This window comes from Centroberyx gerrardi, chromosome 1, assembly GCF_048128805.1.
Source record: "Centroberyx gerrardi isolate f3 chromosome 1, fCenGer3.hap1.cur.20231027, whole genome shotgun sequence".
Classification (NCBI taxonomy): Eukaryota; Metazoa; Chordata; class Actinopteri; order Beryciformes; family Berycidae; genus Centroberyx; species Centroberyx gerrardi.
Genome location: NC_135997.1, coordinates 5,533,279 through 5,553,979, shown reverse-complemented (window position 1 = coordinate 5,553,979; position 20,701 = coordinate 5,533,279). Strand labels below are relative to the sequence as shown.

The following is a 20,701-nucleotide window of genomic DNA, read 5'->3' as shown; positions in this document are numbered from 1 at the left end:
ACACTCTATGAAATATCTAGAAATGTCTAAAAAAAAACAAGTATAATGAACAACCATTGTAGAAGTCCCCTTAATGAATAAACAGCAGCACCACATTTCCACCAAATTTTCGACATTTTCATCACTGGATTTAGTTTGAATTAATTTCTTTTACCCTTTTTCATTACTATTGTTATTTTAAGCATTGTCTTATGTCATCATTGATTATTTGTTGTATTGCTTCCTTGTGAGGACCCCAGGAAGACTAGCTGTCATTAAATGTCAGCTAATGGGGATCCTAATAAAGAGAAAAAACTAAATTGTAACATCAAACGCCAGTGGCTCTCATTGAAAGAGAAGAAAACTTGATTTTTCCAAACAATTCCTCATGGGACAGATCCAAAGTGGAGCAGAAAGAGCAGAAAGAGCAAAAAGAGGGAATTCTACAATGGCTACATCTGTAATTATTTCCATAAAGACTCAAGTGACGCTCACCTGCTGTTGCTCTGGTAGCGTTTTACTTTCCGGAGCCGATTCCTCCGTCTGATTCTGGAAACAGTCTCCCCCAGTCTGAAGGAGGAGAGGGAAATATCTCAGTGTGCAGACTGTGCATGCTGGGAAGTTGTGACAGAGGGTATATAATGAAAAAACATGAGATGAAAAGGCCCATTACAGTGTCATTAATAGGGCCTGTTCATTTTCACAGCATGGCCATGTATTAAAGCACATATGTTTCATTGACTACTTTTACATGCATGGAATCATCCAATTAACATCCCTACGCTGATTACGACAATAATTTGGTTAAGCTGTTTATATGTGTACTGGAAAAACAATGTTCTATCAGTATTCTTGTTTTTACAGCATGTTACATACTGCGATTATTGATTGAATAATCAATTCCCACCTCCCCTAACGGCTACAAGCAATGTCAATCGTTTTCCTCCTGTTATAAACTGCAGCCATTTTGCTCCCATGTAACATTCCTGCAAATGTGACAAGACTTGAACAGCGTGAAGCCCAGGCTGTAAACAACAAAAAGTAGCTCCAAACAAGTTGAACATATGGTGGGAGGAGTTTCTTACTTAGATTATGATGTATACGTGTTTAACCAACACACCCACCCACCTACCCACACACACACACACACACACAAACAATATGTGACTAATGGTGCAGCACTGCAGTTGCAGGTGCAGGTGCTGCACTTCCAGTGTGTAGCATTTGCTAATGCCCAACATTGCTCAATGCTAAAAATGCATGAGTGAAAAAGGATAGAGGGTGTTTATCCAAAACTGTGTTGACTCTGTCCAGTCTCCTAGAATACAGGAAGCTGCTAACCTGATAAAGAAAGCACTCGTTCATATCTGGGGACATTCCTGCCTGTTTCTCGACAAAAACACAGCAGCAACATCACAAAGCCATCGCTCATTAATCATTGCTCTCTCACTGATCTTACCAAGCAAGTTGTGAATTCATCCTGCTTGAGGCAACCTGCTGTACATGAGAATGTTTGGATGCATCTAACTAGTATATAGGACAAGTGCTTTCTTAGAAAGTTGGTGAACTGAGGTGAACAAAGCCTAGTTGCTTCTTATTCCAGTCCCAATGCCAGTCCCAAGGCTAATGCATTTTGCATGAAACATATATTTCAAAGACAAGTGTGAGTTCTCTCTCTAAAAAGGAAATCATCCCTTAGATTGCAGCAAACCTATCACATTTAATTTTCAAATTGAAGTTGAAATTGCAAATTATCCGAGCTCATAGAAACTGTCTCTCCTTATTTCCTCCAAGCCTACAGGGAGAGTAGCGGTGTGAGCAAACACAATATCTGAGTCTCCGTTTCGAATATGTCTCTTCTTATCTATATCAGAATGCTTCTTCCTGTTGCTGCAGGATTCTCCCTTTTACAACCCTGCCAAAATTATATCATCAATTATGGGACACCAGTGAACATTGTTTTTGGCACGATTTCATTAAGGAACAATCTCTTTGATGCGGTTTCCACAGTGGGTAATTTCCTCTCTGGATGGCATCCCTCTGGACTAGCCTGTCTCCAGTGGTCTCCCACCTCACATCTGTAATAGTTCTTGATAGCCACATGTCAAAAAGCCTTATGGACTCGGTTTGCTCCCCTTGCATTCTTCAAATCCTCTCGGTTTTGACAGCGCTGGAGACACTCATCCTGAGCTCAGTGAGTGTTAGAGAAGCAACCTTGCGACTGTAAGGTGACTCAATTCCCTGACAAACATCTGAATGGGAGAGATGAATGAGTGATGCTCTCTTTCCTCCCTTAATAACTACTTTCAAAGTGTCCTTCAGCAAGGCACTAAACTCCCTCAGCTGGGTTAAAGGGTAACTTCGGTATTTTTCAACCTGGACCCTATTTTCCCATCTTTTATGTGTCTAAGTGACTAAAGGGGACAACAATTTTTGAAATTGGTCCAGTATTGAGCGAGATCGCTTCAGCCGGCAGCTGCGAAACGAGCTGCAATATAAACTTCCTGCAACAACTCAACTCTCGCGAGACTTGAGCGAGACTTGGTTACACACAGACCGGATCAAGCGAAAGGTAAAGAAAAACGTTTAATTTCTCTGTAGGGTCCTTTCCATAATGTTGTCAGACACTTATAATAACAATCTGAGCCTGTCAGTGGCAAAAACAAGCACTTTTAGTGGACGTACATTGACGGTGTGATTTGCCCCGTCGGATTACATTGCAGCTCGTTTCGCGGCTGCCGGCTGAAGCGATCTCGCTCAATACTGGACCAATTTAAAAAAATGTTGTCTCCTTTAGTCACTTAGACACAAAAAGATGGGAAAATAGGGTCCAGGTTGAAAAATACCGAAGTTACCCTTTAATAAAGCTACTCAGTACAAAACTGTGATTGTATGAGGAAACTGCAAAGCTGCAAAAACTGCAAAACATCCCTTCCCATGCAGTTGCAGTATAAATGTGTTGTTAGGTTGTTTACAGTAGAATTTGAATCCTTTGGTAATATGCAGGGGGGTTGCTGTATATGTTTGATACACTGTAAACCACCATTTGCTTTTAAACATAATCATGACTGGGGATCGGGAAAATTGTAAGCTGAAACTTGTTGCAGTAAAGTTCTTCCATTATCAGACCTGCAGAAGACACTTGGAGCAGAAGTGGCTTGTCTGATTTCTGATGAGGGAATTAAGCAGGAATTCAATGAACAGATGAACCTGATGGATTCAGGCCCCCAGGTCACAAATAGGCTATTACAGTTTAATTACTCTAAAGGCTCACCTTTTCCATCTGGCACTCTTTGACTCCGCCACTCTCTCTCCTCATTACTCCGATGTTCATGGGTGATTTACTGGCTGTGACAATTCTCTGAACTTTGGAGATATCCTGTAAAAAGAAAAGAGAGAAAATTTCAGCTTATGGTTGGAAATAAAATGTGCAAAATGAACTGTAGAAACAGCAGTGGCTCTGGAGTTCTTGAACAGTTAAGAGTCAGGACTCAAAAGTTCATAACTGTTTCATCTATACTTATTCATTTAATCTATATTCAGTTTATTTATTTATAGTAAATTATGGCTGAAAGGACTCGATATTTCATAACAGACAGCAGTCGGGGCAAAAGACACTGATTGCTGACAACTAAAAAGAGAATTGTTGAAATACTGTGATGTAAAAAAGTAGCCAATAATATCTAACAACCAAATATCTAATAATATAATCATTGTTGGAAGGTAATATGCGACTAAGAAATGGTTGAGCTTATTATTAATACTTTTCTCAGTAATGAATATTACTGTACAAATTACTTTTAAATTTGAGTAATATTACAATTACAGCTCAAAACGTAAGTCGTCACTTTTGTGATCATTGCTTGTTATATTGCAGTGTCAGAATTTGAATGATCCAGTGATTTGTTCTTCAGCCTCTTGAAAGATCTGAGTTGTAGCCAGAAGCCAGCGCTCATATCTATAAAGCCAGGGAAAGTTCTTGAAATTTGGTCTCAAAGTCAGACCTAAAAGTAAAAGCGTTTGTATAAATATACTCAGATCAACTTTGAGAGAAGAGTAAGCGTGAGTCTGGGATGTGGACCTAAGAGGGATTTACAGGAACTGTGAGAGCTGCAAATGATGGACTACAATCATGTTTCGAAGAATTGACCCAACGCCACTGATGAGCAGCCTAAGGAATGAGAGACAGAGAGAGAGAGAGAGAGAGAGATGCTATCTGGAGATGTAAGGCAGTGTATACTACTACCTGAAATGGAATCGCGATAAGAAAAAATATAAATGTATCATGAATTTCACACATCTGGTGGGTAACATTGATGTTAGATTGATGTGCTTTGTACCAGAGGTATAAGACATTCCATACTATAGGCCATAGAATAGTAGAAAAAAAGATCTAAATGATAAATAATAAAAATAAAGGTCTATAGGTTGCAACCAGTGAATCTTGTTGCAACCAGTGAATGAGAATGCCATGGGAGTGCCATGGAAAAGGCCATCAGTTGTCATAAGGTCCAAAGCATATGTCAATTCAATACAATCTAAAAGAAAAGAAAATAAAGTCAGTGTCATAGTTGTCCACTGTTCTTCCATCAGAAACTGAATATGAAATATATTCACATTACTTATTGTTTCTATAAAGTTTGAAACATGTCACACACACACACACACACACACACACACACACACACACACACAAGGCCAAGGCCAATTCCATTCTGTCATTTTCATTTCCAAACTACTGTATCATAGAAAGAAATGTTCTGATAATTTGGCATCCATAGGTCTCAGGTACAAAAAATTGGGGCACATTTTTCCTCCAGTTTCCATGCCATGATGTCCATGCAGGGCCCTTGACTGAGATCTGCCTATAATAGAGAATGTTTTCAGGTATCTACTGCTTGACCTGGCATGTTGATGTCATTTAGGGCCGGCTCCACTTTTCACCCACTCTGCGGTACAAAGCAGTCACTATGCTCCAGCAACAAGCCGGTGTGAACAGTGCGCCACTTTTAGTGTTTTTGTATAAGCCAATTGTAAAAGTTAACACTAGAAAGGCCAACTCGCCAATTGACGGGTATTTTGAAGTGAAATATCTCGACATTTACAAGCTGTGCAGAAATTTCCCTCCTTGGCTTTTCCTATAAGTACTGTCTTTAGAGACGTGTTTTAAGTGTTTTTACATTTTCAAAATCATACAATGAAAGTGCTGTATGATCAATTTTATCTCCGTTTTGCCAAGCCCCTGCTGTTTGACAGGTCCAGGTTTCCATGGAGACGGACACTTGTGCTCCGTGCACCAGGCTGATTTCTCAGGGTTTTCAAAGGAGCCTATAGGCTTAGTTTCTGGCTTCTGAAATTATGAAAATGGCTTTTTTTAAAAAGTAATAAAATATTTCACACACTGATTTCTATACCTTTTTGTCCTAGATTTAGTTATCAAATGTTCCTGCTCAATTTTTAATTTCGATTGCAACAGCTTATGTTTAGTAGTCTGTCCTTTTAAATTCTTTAGATTTTATCCCTCCGGTAATCTTGAAGACAAAATGATACATTTGTAAGTTTGCATTTTATTTATTTAGGCCTGTTTGCCTATTTCTAATCGTGGTCTCTTGTCTATGTATCTTGTTTGCCCACAGTGAAAGTTTGGGCTTATGGCCCATAATTATGTTGATTTTTGAGCAAAGTGGTGCCATTGCAACATTGCAACAGCCTTATCAGAATTTCTATACTCCAAACATCCCCCAGCAAATATCATCATAGTTTACAGAAAAATTATGACAAATAATGAACTACATCAACATGAAATATGATACTGCAACATCATACAAGACTTTTGCAGTATATGGCAAAATAATCTGTAGGATTCTCCACTATACAAGCATGTGCAGTTCAGGTAAGGTGTTGTGCAACCTGCGCTCAGCTGATCAATAGTTAGATAGATAGTTTTGATTGTTTACAGCAAAAAAACAAAACAAAACACCATGTTCACCAGATATTTGAAGAGACGATGCAACATAATCATTCTAATTTTAGGGTGTAATGCAAAAGTAATATAACAAATTGTGCAAAGCCCTCGGGCGTCCTGGTGGCTCGATTGGCTAAGGGGCATCATGTACCCGTGACGCCCTGGGCATCGATCCAGCCTGGGACCCTTGTCACATGACACCCCCCCCCCCAACTCTCTCTACCCATCCCTTCCGGCCTCCCACCACCATGAACCATCCAATCAAGCAGAAATGCCAAAAAATAATCGTAGAAAAAATGAATAAATAATTAACGCATGGCCGTGGCAGTGTGGCTTTTAACAGGGTTGCACGTTAATGACGTAAACACATAACATTTCATAGTCTATATCTGAAAGTTGTAATGTACACAGACGCTTATCAAACCTGTCCTGTCTCTGCTTGGAAATGTTTTCTCACTGTCTACCACATGTAGGGTTTGCCCCTCTCTCCTCCTGGCTTCAGAGTCTATTAGGAGCCGAACAGAAAAAGCCTAACTGATTTTGTGCAGCAGATATTTCTCCAAAAGCAAGTCTGTCTCCGCTGCTGCAGCCAGTCTTCTGTTAAGGCTAGTCTTACACAGTACTTTCCTTAACTGGGTCAAAAGTGGTCTCTTGAGAACATAAAGCAAGATGGTTGCGAGATGAACACAAGCCATCCGAACCTGTCAGTGTCACACTCCATTCTTATTCTGTCAGCTGAAGCAACGTCTTTTTAGGCATGTTCACTGGAATTGGCTTTACTTGTGGAAGTGACCCTTTTTGGGTGAATATATCATGCATTATTTCTTAACTTTTGACAGCATCCATCAGAATCAGCAGAATTCCACAGTACAGCTATGGAAGAAGGAAAGCCATTTAAAATGCTTTTCTGTCTCCATAAGGCCAGTGTTCCCCCAGTTAAATGGCTTAAACAGCGAACTTTCATTATTAGGACTGTTCAGCTGTATGGTACAAAAAAAAAAGAAAAAATGATTTTTTTTTGCCGCTACTGGGAAAACCTCAAGGTTTCTATCTGAGCTGTATTTGGAGGGGGTCTGTATCTGAAAAAAAAGAAAAAAAAGAATCCTTTTTATTATTACCTAAACCCATGCATCGCACCTCTATGTGAAGCCCTTCCAAGGGTTTTCATGTCTAAGTCCAAGTAAATAAAAAAGGAATTTTTAAATAAAAAGCGTTTTGAGTGACAGTGTTATTCGACAATCCAAACTTGACTGATACATATCCTGGAGCAACTTTTTTTTGCACTGTCAACCCCCCACTACCCACTCCTCTCCACGCCAAAGATGAATAAACAGTGTTTATACCATCGATTTATATAGACAAGGAAACAATCATAAAAGTAAATAGTAAGTGCTGAGAGCAGGGCAATGAAATGCCTGATTTCTCCTCCGGCACAGTGCCCCGAGCATCTGAGACATCATCTCCCATTACTTGGATGAAAATTGCATGCTATCGGACCACAGGACTTGGCTCTCTCCCCCAGACTGTTAAATATGAAGCAACTTCCACTCCAATCTTGCTGATCCCTGCAACCTTACGCTAATGAATCTTTCACCAGGCAGGGATTTTGTATGTGTGTGCGTGTGCGTGTGTGTGTGTGTGTGTGTGAAGACCAGGAAAGCCTTATCTTTAGTGTCTACCAGAGCTTAAGGCCCATTATGTTAACTCAAACTATGAGCATGAAGCTGAAATGGGGGGCGGAGTGTACTTGAACAAACATCTCCGCACTTATCCACTTTGGATTTCAAAAACACAAAGCGGATTTTAGTCTAAGTGTGCTCATGAAACTCGAATGTATGTTTTTATCATCCAGCAAGTGGATAAAGGCTTTCTCCATAAGTTACTTTCAAAGAAAAGCTGTTGGGGAGAACTATTAAAAGCTTCTGAACCCTTTTTTTTTTTTCTTTCCACTTTGGTGGCAGTGCCATTATGCCATGCTCTGTACAAAATAATTGCCTTTTGATCACCAACAATAATTACCATATGATTAGTCATGCAGTCCCAGAAATATTAGCATGTCCAACAAAATGCATTCAGCTACATTTCACTTCTATTAAATACTTTATAGGTACAAAACTACACAACAGAAACTGGGATAAAAGATGTAATTATGCTCTGAAGAGGCCCAGTTTGTGTAAGCATATTGAGCTCACTCATGCTGCTCATGAGCATAATGAGGCACGCCACGCGGCCATCAAAGAGCCAAGTTCTTGACATTTGCCTCTCTGTCAGTGGATTGCTACCCAACTTCTCAGCTGTGGGGGATTTGGTTCTTTTATGCACAGTAAGTGCTATTGTGGGTTGTTTTTTTTTTTTGTACTTAATTTGGGATAGATTTGGCAGTGATTTAAATGAGATTTGACCCCCCTCCACATGTACAGACAGTGAGGACAGATGGAGCGCCCCAGTAATCTTTACAGTGAGGGCCGGCTCAGATCCATCAGACAGCCCGTCAAAGTGTACAGTGGCTGCAGGAAATAATGGAGCTAGCAACTGCTCACAAGTGGAGTGCTGCTATTTGTATGCTAATGAAGTGGGAAGTAACAACTTGATTAGCATAAAAAGATCAACTCATACCTACCTAGAGTTTCCTTTACTTGTCTTTTCTTTTGTGTTTTTCTTTACCCAAGTGTTGGCTAACTCATTTATTTGGCTCACAGTAATGAAAAGAAGACTGGGGGAAAAAAAAACCCCCAAAAAAACACATCTGCTATAATGGAGTCATCCCGCTCCGCTGTGAACATTGACTGGAGTTTAAATGTGGATGTAAAGTGCCCATTACAGTACACTGCTTTGTATGACGCCACTGCACAGGGACAGTGGTGACAGTGGTGGGGATGGCGGTATTGAAGCGTGATCAGAAAGAACTGGGTAAAAAAAAAAAAAAAAAAAAGTCCTCTGGGTGGCATGTCAAATCTCTTAGGCACCCACGAAAGAGAAGCAGAGTAAATTCTGACTGCATTGAGGAGAGAAAAGCCTCTTAAAGACAGAATTGCTCACCAGGATCATGGCAGATAAGGCACCGCAGTGCTGTGGCCGACTTGATGATTTCAAAGTGACTGCAGTGGCTGCTTTTCAGAAATCAGAACTAACGCAATCTCTGATTAAGGCTGACACGACTCCGCTTGGTGGTGGAAAAATAAGTGTATAGGTAGCATGAAGTATTTTCAAGAAATAAAAGTGATGGGTATATTCTGCTCCGTTTCAGCTTCATTGTTTTGAAAGCCAGTGGACTCGCAGGAAAGGTTGTAGAAAGGCTTATTTGAATCAGTCTGGATTTTCTTAGGTTTTAGGGGTTATTTTCTTCGCTGTGGAGAGCTTTGTGTCACAGATTTAAGGAACGGCATTAACAGAATAGATGCCAAATTACGGACATCACAGGATTAGGTTTATAAGCAGAGTGGGGATTACAGCGTATAATGAAGACTTGTTGATAACAAACAAAAAGGTGACAGTGACTGGATAAAACCTTGACACTTGACATTCGTCCAAAAAAACATCCACGTGTTTCAGCAGTAAAACAAGCTCCATATCTACACTCAAGGCATAATCCTATTTCTACAGTGAATTCACTCTCGGCAGTCACCTTTGCTTTGCTCCTAAAACGGATTATTTTCCTGAGCCCTTAGCCGAGTCTTCTGTGACCTTGACTTTGAGGGGCTCCAAACAAAGAGTGTGTCACCTTCATTTAATAATTTCATACAGAACAAATTTAAAAGTCCAACACACCAAAACTCCCATAATGCTCCAAAAGTAATTGGGTCTCACTTCCAAAGCTACCGCACCATGGAATATAAAGAGTGACATAAATTACTTAGACTGCTGCTTGATTTAGACACGTTATTATTCTGAACAACTTCTGGAATCGTGTTTGCCCAACTGTTATATTTGGTAGTAATTATTTCCGAGGCTATTTCTCTCTGGAGAGTGATACTCAGGGCATCAGATTGACAAATAGCCACTTGAAAAGGAGGTAATAATCGGCTAACACTTAAATTGATATCGCAGACCGTGCATTATGTGCGCTGTGATGTGCGGCGAGGTGAATACTTTGGCACCAAGTTATATTCCATGATGTCACCAAGCTGGGAGTTTTACAGTGTGAGATGAATTCCAACTGCAAAAGTGTTTAGACAGAATAAAATCCCAACCGCCTGCCTGCTCTATCTTATCTCAAAAGTCGAAGGGAAAATCATACTTTGCCATTACAGAAGCAAATCCTAAATCCAACCTGGTTTCCTATCTTAACTTTACCAACCGCTCTTATTTTTACTTTCGGACATCCGAAACCGCTGCCATCAAACGGAGGTTACTGACACTGAAACTGACCTGCGACTGCCAGGCAAAGTCTATGTTGTTTGCCATGTTTCTGTATGCCAGGGTGTAGAAATGCCTTTTGCATTAGGCCTACATTGTTCATCAAAGGCTATTGTGCATGAAACCTGAAAAGTGCTCCAACGCTGCAATCATCCATGATTATCGTAATGACATATGATGGATGGATCATGAATGTCATGATGATATGCTGCTGTGATTATCTGATTACAGCTGCAGCTATTATTTGTATACCGCTGTTAGGTAAGCTACCATTATAAACTACAGACACAATTAGTGAAACTACAGCTGGTAGCATTGGCAAAATTATAAATTTAGTCTGCATGTGCAACAACAGATTTTTTCTTGGAATTTGACATATAAAACCCTAAACTGCATTCTTCAGTGAGATAAAAGTTTTTAGTTAAGATGTTTCTGTAATGTGGACCCATGTTTGATTTCATTCTGTGCCCACTGAAAACACTACACTACCTTGTGAGGTGTTAGTTATTGGTAGGTTTAGCAGTCAGATTGCCCTCAAGAAACTACATATTTTACATTTTCACAATTTCTTTTTACATAGTTGCAGGTTTTAAAGGTTTTTGTTTATGAAATGTTTTACTTGTGTGTTTTTTTTTGTTTTGCAAATTTTCAAATTTTCCCACATTGTTACAAACCATAAACATCAAACCAAAATAAACATCACAATTTTGTTACTCACAATGCATCCATAGTAACATTTTTCCACAAGGCAGGCACCAAACACACAAGCTGAGTTCCTATTAGTTATAAATCTGTCCTTGCTAATTGCCGAGTTGAAAATCTGTTGCCTAATTGGTCTGATTAGAAAAAAGTGTTTGGATTGGACAGTTGAACAGACTGCCCCCACCATATTTATTAGTCTTTAATAGATACATTTGGCAGTTTGCATGAGTTTACAAGATGTAAAAGAGAGAGAGGGATTCTGGCAATTTTGGAGCCATTTCCAAAAACAAGTCTTACAGAACGTACCAGCAAAGTAAAACATTGTCACAACCCTGGGAAATATGGATTTGAAAAAGAGATGAAACTGTTTTCAAAGTATCAACAACCTGTTAATCTTGTTGGTATAAATACTGTAGACTGTATGAATACTGGAATTTGTCTTGGTGACACTGGTGCAAAATATCACTTGACCAATACATCCAAACAATACTGGTTCTCAACGTGGGGTCCGGGGACCACCAGGGGTCCTTGAGGGGGTTCCAGGGGGTCCCCAGCAAACTGATCAATTGTTAAACTTCACCGTTATTTCATTTACAAGAAGTTAACACAATTAGAGAATGTAGAAGAATGACTGTTTTTGATCATAGTTTCACTGTTATCTCTAATACAGATAGTCATGGGATTCTGGACAAAATCATATCTAACAACAAAAATATTCTCAGATTTTGGTCCGAGAGACAAAATCTCATCAAATGGGGGTCTGTGGTCCTAATGTGGACTATAGGCGTCCTCGATATGAAAAAGGTTGAGAATCACTGCAATACAAAATGTTCAGTTTTTGTTCCACCCAAACTTTCTTTTGGATAAACATGAAATCCGATGGGACTGAGAGGAATATTGAATTACCTTGGCATGTGGCTGCTGAAAGGTGACTCTGGAGCTGTTGATGAGTGATGAGTATCTGAACAAGTGGGTGGGGGAGGTGGGGAATCTGTGGCTGCTGCTGGGCTGGTTGTGCAGGACAGCTGAGAAGCAGATGTGAACTGTGTCCTTCAGCGCCTTCAGCTGAGACTCCTGTCCCAAAACAAGATTACACATGAGAAGATTTTGTATGTGAATCCCTCTGTCCCTCTATCCCTCCCTCCATCCATCCATCCATCCATCCATCCATCCATCCATCCATCCCTCCATCCATCCATTCATCCACATGAGTACTTTACTTTAGCAATAATACATGGGAGGCCGTGCTTTAAAGTGATTTTAGAGCAGCTAGGAGGCGTGTGAGGCATGAAGCAGAACTCACCACTGTAATAAAAAAAAGCAAATGTTCAATAGATCTTTCACTTTTAATCAATAATACTTAAATGATAATAATAATAGTTAAATGACACATAAGGACCAGTATGAGTGGCCCTTCTACAGTCACAGGTGTGTGTTTACTGGGTATTTTACATCAGCTTCGAATTCAGCCAATCAGAGCTCAGGACCAGAACGATCTGTTTTATAATCAGCCGTTTACTTCACATGCATTTAGCAGCTCATCTAACTTTGCCCCAGTGACAGTCTTTATCAATAACCACATATAAAAATAACATCACACCTTATAAATAACACATCGACAGCATGCCTTCAACCAACTGCAGAAAAACATTTTGAACATGCAATGAGCGCTCTCATACATGCTCAATAATGAGAAAATGGCTCTGTGAAAACGTTTATTTCTTCACTCCCACACGGAGTTATTTCACCTTTACCCCCACCCCATAATTGCCAAACCTCACGATTTTCCCGGGAGACTCCTGATTTTCACGGCCCTCTTCCCCTCGTCTCATTTCTCCCCATTTCCTCCCATATTTTGATCAAATTTCAAAAAATCTGCCCATTTGCTATACCTGTTAAAAATAGTACCTCAAAAAATCTGGTCAACAAATGCTACACCAAAAATGCAGTCTCCATGGTTACGCTATTAGCAGTTCTCATTTCTGTCTTCACTTCTGTCAAAACACCATTAGGCAGAGGCTGGGAGTCAATGAGAGAGTCTCAGTTTCAGACCAATATGTTTATAACTGTGAGAAGCTTATTGATTTAGGCAAAATACTGTCATGTTTGAGGTTTTGGTAAGCTACGGACGACGTCTTTAAATTAGTAAAAAACAATTTCGTTTAGCAGGTTTAGCTCCCGTTCTACACATGCGTAGTGTGGTATTATTGTAATTTTAGACAGTTGTACATAATTCTCTTCTCCATTATCTTTGTTATTAGTTCAGTGGACGTTGGAGCCAAATGAAGACATTGAACTTATAAGCCAATATGTATAGAACTTTATGTTAAAATTAAATTGCGAAATGAGAGTGAAATGATTTATAATTTTATCAAAAGATATATGAATATATTTTATATTTAGTAAATAAAATACTTTTTGCAAGAAATTAAAAGATCCATATGCAGGATTCATACTGTATTTTCATTATTTTATACCCATGTTTAAAGTTGGCAAGTACGCCCCACCCCCCATCCCCGAAAGCTCACTCTGTAAAGGAGAAACTTCCACAGCCACATGCGTCTCACTACACACAAACTGTACATTGTACTGTATTCATCAGATCATTCAGGTGGCATCTCTATTTGAACAGATCAGAGACATTATCTCGAGAGCGGAGACTAAAAACCAAACCATTATACCTAGGAAGACAACATATCAAAATATCAACCTCCAAAAGTAAAAAGGTAAAATAAAAGGTTTTGTCTTTGTTACTCACCTTGTCTAGTGCGGTCTTCTCCAGCTCTTCCTTGGCTATAGTTAGTTTGTGCTCCAAGTCCATTAGCTGCTGCCCCTGCAGAAAGACATGACTTTTGAAACAATTGAACTCTCTTTGTACTCTGCAAACACAGCGTTTCTCCATCCCCGCCTCGTCTCCCCACCACTATTAATAACAAATATCCGTAGCACAAAAGATTGAGACTCCTTGTTATTATTTCGCTGGTCATCAGTTTTGGCCTGACTTTTCAAATCTCCATCAAGGCACTGCTTCCTCGGGATCCACAGCTCTCTCTCTCTCTCACACACACACACACACACACACACACACACACACTCACACACACTCAGCCACATGTCAAGTGACGTTAGAGGTGCCCCAATTAGTTATTTTAAAAGTAGACTTAAAATATTACTTTTTTCTGCTGCTTTTAACTCGGTCTTTTAACTTAATACACTAATATTGGATTTTAAGAGTAAGTGTTTGCTGCTGTTTTACTTGAATCTATATGTACTTTAAATTGTCTATGTCCTCTGCCTGTGTGCATGTATGTGTGTTTTTATGTATGATGACATGTATGTTCGTATTATATTTTATTATATACTGTATGTATTACTTTTACTTTGGCTCTGTGAAGCACATTGTGTTGCTTTTTGTATGAAACGTTCTAAAATTTGACTTGAAATTTGACATGTACATTCCTTTTTGGATTTTTTTTATCAAACGATCCCTTTTGTCTTTCAAAAAGAAAAGCAGACCCAGCAATTGTCAGTCCATATCTGCCTCTATATGCTTCTGATGTAGAAGCAGTGCTGGGATCTAAAAAAAAAAAAAGATCTTAGTTCTATTATATGGACAAGGAGCTAGTTTGATTTTAGCACTAAAATGCTTTAGGTAAAAATGCCTCCGGTCACACAGGAAAGGGCGACATCAGGAGGGTAAGGAGTAAGATAGGAATAGGATCTACTATCTAGCTTGTTTTATTCAGAGCCACACTGAAAAAGATATGCTCTATCCCTGAGTAGAAAGGTTTAATTTTGACAGTAATAAGAGTAGATCCACTGAAATCATCAAACCCCCCTAACGAATAGTGTCATTTCAACTCTGCTAGAATTTAATCCACGAGTTCAACAACTTGCACACAAAAGGCTTTTTCAGTCAATAATTCAATATAACTTCATAACAGTATCAACAGAGGGCCCTGAAGAGCCTCTCGTTACAATATTGATAAATTCATCAGCCAGAAGAAGGGCACTCGTAATAGGAGGGGAAAATTTACATGCAATCTATGTAAAACTGGCCTTGGTGATGGAGTTCACGCTGCGAACGTTTATAGTGCGTCTTTTACTGGCCTCTCAAAATGATAAACTGCACGGCCTTCCATTCTGAAACACCCAAGGTCAGCTACCCCCAACAAACAGCCACAATCTCTGGAAAAGAGCAGTGTTCAATGGGGAATTTTTTTGACGGAGGTAATGCGGCTGATTGATGGTACTTTTTAATGAGTTTTAGTGAGTTAAGTGGTATTTTAGCGAGTTTTGTCTGAAAGCAGTAGGGGGGGTGCCTGGCATTTCATCTGATTTCATCTGATTATTTCTGCCAGCAAAGTGGTAATTTTAATGATGAACACGTCTATCACTTCTACCACTCAACAGCGCAGCTAAAAATTATGTTTAAGTTTTTCACTGACTGATGAGTCATTTGTGTTTCAATGCGCCGACAGTCAAGGACAGGGCAACATTCACCATCGGTTTTCAAAGAAGCCAAAGAATCAGATCTTTCTCTCAGAAGGTCCGTTTTCCATTACAGGGAATTTGAGACTATCGCACAAAGCCATTCATAGCTGAGGGGCTGTGCTCAAGAGGGGATCCAAAGTAATAAAGTTTGAGGAATAGTTATTTAATCATGGACACCAAGGCTTGTATATAATCTCTTTGTGGCAAATGGCAATTGAAAGGCAGAAGCATTCATTGGTACAAGGACTGAATTATTTTCAAGAAGATAGAGGATATAGGGGATGCTGTCGGGTCAACACAAGCGTGCTGTTTGCAATTTAATTGAGAAAAAAAGAGTCTTACTTCAAAGAGATGGGTGCCGTACTATTAGAGGGAGACTATGGTATGATATTACATTTGGCCATAAGAATATAGCAAGATTCTTTTAATCCAGGAAACCAATACAAAAAGCAATAAAAGCTTGTGTATTTATTTGTGCTGAGTAGAGATTAAACAGTGAAAAATAGCATGAGTACTGAGTAAAAGAATGTTTTGACTACTGAATAATTATAAGTCCAGGCTGAATTGGCTTAAAAGCACATACAAAAAAAAATGCAGCCCGCTCTCAGTTATCTTCTGAAGGATCTGAAGACTTTGTGTGTGTGTGTGTGTGTGTGTGTGTGTTTGTGTGCCGCATGCGTGTGTGCAGCACTATAGGTTGCAGTGGAGAGCCATTACATCCATTACATGCAGCATCATCACAGGATAGTCCTCTGAGCACTGCAGGCACATGGCCACTGACCCAGAAATGCTGACTTTCAGGGTTAGTGCCTCCAAGTCCGAAGTTCCATATTTCTGTGCCGAGTCCATTATGAAGAGGTGTGGGTCAGTGGGGTACTAGCCACTCTGCCAGACGAGGCATGCAACTACATCAAGCCGTCAACTTTTTTTTTTTTTTTTACTTTCCCAGTCTACGGAAAAAGCAGCCCTGGGGCAAATTTAAGAGTGGCATGACAGAGAAAGAAGATGTGAAGGCCTAAATAGGACTCCTCTGCCAAAAACAGTCTCACAGGAGAATGCAGGCAAAAAAACGCTCCTTTCCTCCGTTTTTTAATGCTGTGACTGTGCAAGTGAAGGAGAACCCACCTCCGCCTGGTCTTTAGTGTTTCGCACTGGGACTGCGTGGTTTGGATGCTGAGAGTCAAGCCTCTCTCTCCTCTGTCCCTCACTTCTAAGGGCTTTCCAACAAGGAGAGAAGTGCTTCTGGAAGGCTGTTTTGTGACTCTACCCTTTTTCTGTTGTTCGTTAACTCACTATTCATTTCATGGTCATATTTTGTATCCGATAAATGGCTCAGTTATTTGAAAAGGCTCAGTGAATAAAATATACAAAGAAAAGAAAAAAAGTACCAAATTATCCAACACACCCGTTCTGTCTCCTTTCCGGCAAGGTTGCTGTATATCTGACATTATCTTCAGTTATTGTGGCGTTGTGTTGCAAAAATGCACTTTGATTTGCTACAGTAACCATCACAGCCTTTTCAGTCGTCTCATGGTCAGGCTGCTTGTGACTGACGGCTGAGTCTCCTCTGCGAGTGTGATGACATTTTCTGTATCTTAAGTGACTCTTCCCTACTTCCTGGTCCCTGTCCCCCACTGGGCATTTGAGCAGAGCGAATGGGGAATGGAGACAATTTTGGAGGAATAACCAATGAGTTAACGATGCATTTCACTCTGACCTTTTCGCCGGAAGAAAGAAAACAGTCGGTCATCTCCCACAGATGACTGGCGCTTCTGATTGTTCATTGTGCATCGTTTGACAAGACAAAGAGCGCGGGCAAATTAGCCTTACCTCTGCAACAGCAAATCACCAGAGACCATAATGTTTTAAAGGCCCACATGAAATGTTTGGTGACATTGAGCAATAAGGTTGTTTGGGTGAGCGACTGATGCAATTTAGTGACAACGATTTACGGCCAGTGACACCAGCAAACAAGTCAATGCATCCATCATTCACAGGCCAGAAATAGAACAAGGATCGGACACCCAGGGACAATATATTCAGGCATTGCGCTAGGGACATAAAATTCAGTGGTTGAGGATTGAGTCCTTTTTATTCATTTCTGTCACTATTTTGTCTGACAAAGCTTTAGAAATGATGGGTCTGAGGGATCAAAATGTACATTTATGAAATGGCATTACAGGGCATTGTGGCAGAAATGTCAACTGGCATTTCTCAAACTTAACACTGCAAACAAGACCGGAAAGGTCAGACCTTGTACCAGTAAATGCCAATAAGTATTACTGTGCGTGAGTACTCAGATCAAAGAACACTTAGTCCTTGCAATAGAAGAGGCTGTGTTATATAAGCGTACAGTAGATTTTTTAGGTGCCAGTATTTATATGATATTTCACAGCACACAGAAATAATGCAGACGAAGTAAGTGCCAAATTTCTGATGCCCTATAATATGTGCTACCCACTGAATTGTACCAAAACACAGTGTCATTTGTAATTTGTGTCTCGAAGATTTCCAAATATCTAATGCATAATTCCGTATCAACTTCATCCACCGCTGTCCGCATTATTTATGGACACACCTCTCGTGATTGAAAGGGACGGAACGGATCTTGCGGCGGAGGAAATAGAGGACAAGACTTAGCAGTACGTGAAATCAGCACCGGCCAATTGACTGCCTTGCTGGAAGGGACTGTGTAATTGCAGAGTGAATTAATTGGAGTACCTCCCCTGATGGGATCATCCTTTCAAGGTGGTCTGAAGTACCTGTTTACCCCTGGTCTGGAACTGCTATAAAGCCACCCCCTTCAGTTTGAGCTTACCTTAAAAATTAAATCCTTTTTCCCGTACCGCAGTTCTTTCAGTTGAGCCTGGATTTTTTTGGACTGCAAGGGAAAGATAAGGAAATAAGTGTTAGCTTATTCAAATAGCGAAATTGGTTTTAGATCACGTAGCAGGATTCTGCCGGCTGCTGCGGAAGACTCCTTTGTGAGTGTTCCCTGGGCAAAGCTGTGGCTTAAAGGAAGGCCCTACTGAGAGGAAGAAAATATCAAATCTCCCCTTCACTGAACTGCAAAGTCCACACAATGATGCAGTCATGCACTGGCTTCCTGCCCACTGTCTAAACCTGAATTCTCACTCCCACGACACACACAGCCGCCACCACCGCTGCACACATGCGGGTTCCTAGGTTGCGACGGGCTCTCTCGCCTGTCATCTGTAAGCCGCGCACACACACACACAAACACACAAACACACAAACACACACACACAGTGACCAGCTCTCCCTGACATTCCTCTGCTGCACATCAGTAGGCACATGCAACATGGAGGCTCTCTCCTAGATAGCAGGATACACTGCCATCCTCAAAGCTGCCTATGATGTGAGCATGGACACTGAAAGCCTCTGCACCCAACTCTGCTGTAGTTCAGAGGTTTCTCCCTCGTCCACGGTGGGGGTGTGAGGTTGGGGGGGGGGCGGTTGTCGTTTTCATTTACTGTTTTCATAATGTGGGCGTTGTGCTGTGGAGCCCTTCGGGACGGGCTACATGCAAATTAACTTGACTTGACTTCACCCCCAGAACTGTGCATCCATCAACAGAGGAAAGTTCAAGTTTGAAAAGAATACATGAATAGGTTCAGCCTTTATGAAAGTTTTGTTTAATTAATGAACACTTTCTGAAGACTTAAAGTCTTGGAGTTCATGTGAAAGAGTAATATTCCAGTTTTTCATTAAAATGAAGTTCTCATCTCTTCCAAATAACTAATTTAATGTTAAGAACTGTAAATCTGTTAGCTTAACTGCTAAGTATATCTATCTATCTATCTATCTATCTATCTATCTATCTATCTATCTATCTATCTATCACATCTGTCTGTCTGTCTGTCTGTCTGTCTGTCAATCTATCTATCTATCTATAGCCATTAAAAATGTGACATTAAGTCTAAAATGCATTCCAAAATGCATTCTACACTGCGCTGAGGGACGAATTCACTTCAGAGGATTGTGTGTACTTTGCCAGCTCCTTTTCCTTTTTATGAGATTCTTTATTTTGTTATTCCTATTCCCATGGAGCCTCCATGTCCCAAGACACCCATCGCTGGCTCGTGTAACTAGATTCAAATATTGCATCCCGGGGCCCCTCATAAAAAACTGTAAGGTTAAATAAACACCGAGGTAAGTTTAAAACTGCAGCTCAATGTGGGCAAGCCATATATTTGATCAGGGATCGTTAAGTCTGTTTTGGTGTGCCCAGGTCATGAAATTAAATGCGGCTGAATTAAATTTATTTGCATCAGCTAAGTGGAGCTTTTCGGATACAAGCCGGTAACAGAACGATTCATATAAAGAAGCTACAGAGTCGAACCATATGAAGTGTTAACTCATAAATTAAAAAAAAATCCAAATCTCTAAATGCTGTGAGCTCCAAATTGTCAAAGCATCGGTCTACTATCTGCTTAGAATAAATCATGTGAGCTGCTTCCATTGCAGATCTTCTATGTCTTATTGTATGATTAAAATCCTGCAAATGTTAAACATGCGTGCCAAATACTTATAAACTAAAGAAAAAACACACTGTTACACAAGGGAACAGGACAGCTGAACAGGCCTCTCTCAATTTTTCATAATATTCAACAAACTGCTATCATTGTATTGTCAACAATGACGATATTCTGCAGCTGATAGTGTAGGACTGTTAGACTACAGCGATCCTCTCCCAAGGCGGTTTGCTTCCGTGTTACAGTGCGTACAAATGTGTTTGGCAGTTACATTTTGCTTAGTTCATTATTTATTTATTATTTATGACAAGATCAAACTAAAAGGCAATGTTCCAGTCTGTCAGATTCTGAAGAGTTTTGCTCTTGCGAGACCACATGTCACTGGGAGCAGTTTTTTTGATTGATTAACTACATTTGGCACTTGTTTAGTGGTAGTTGAACAGTCTCAGTAGTTAGGTACTTTAATCCATATAACTTTGGTAGTTAACCACAAATATCAACAATATCCAACAGCTGCAGTATATATCATTGTTGTTGGATGAAAACCTTGCATCTACAAAATGTCAACTTTTCAGGAACTATGAAAAACACAACCATGCATTTTTCAGTTTAGCTAATTGGTTCTCAAAAGGTTGTTTGGACCTGAGGGTTGTACAATTTTCTCAATTGGAGTAATAATGTTTTAACCTGACAGAAACAATATGAGTTT

The 20,701-nt window shown here is 40.0% G+C and overlaps 1 protein-coding gene across 1 annotated transcript in view; it reads right to left on the bottom strand.

Moving 5' to 3' along the window:
- Positions 1-459: 459 nt before the first annotated feature.
- Positions 460-20,701, bottom strand: part of luzp2 (leucine zipper protein 2) — a 132,733-nt gene continuing 112,491 nt past the window's right edge. The window contains exons 7-11 of the mRNA XM_071896172.1: positions 18,315-18,377; positions 13,761-13,835; positions 11,909-12,076; positions 3,254-3,358; positions 460-549 (exon numbers count right to left, since the gene is read on the bottom strand). Coding sequence (XP_071752273.1) covers positions 460-549; positions 3,254-3,358; positions 11,909-12,076; positions 13,761-13,835; positions 18,315-18,377 — 501 coding nt within the window. The remainder of the gene's footprint in view (positions 550-3,253; positions 3,359-11,908; positions 12,077-13,760; positions 13,836-18,314; positions 18,378-20,701) is intronic.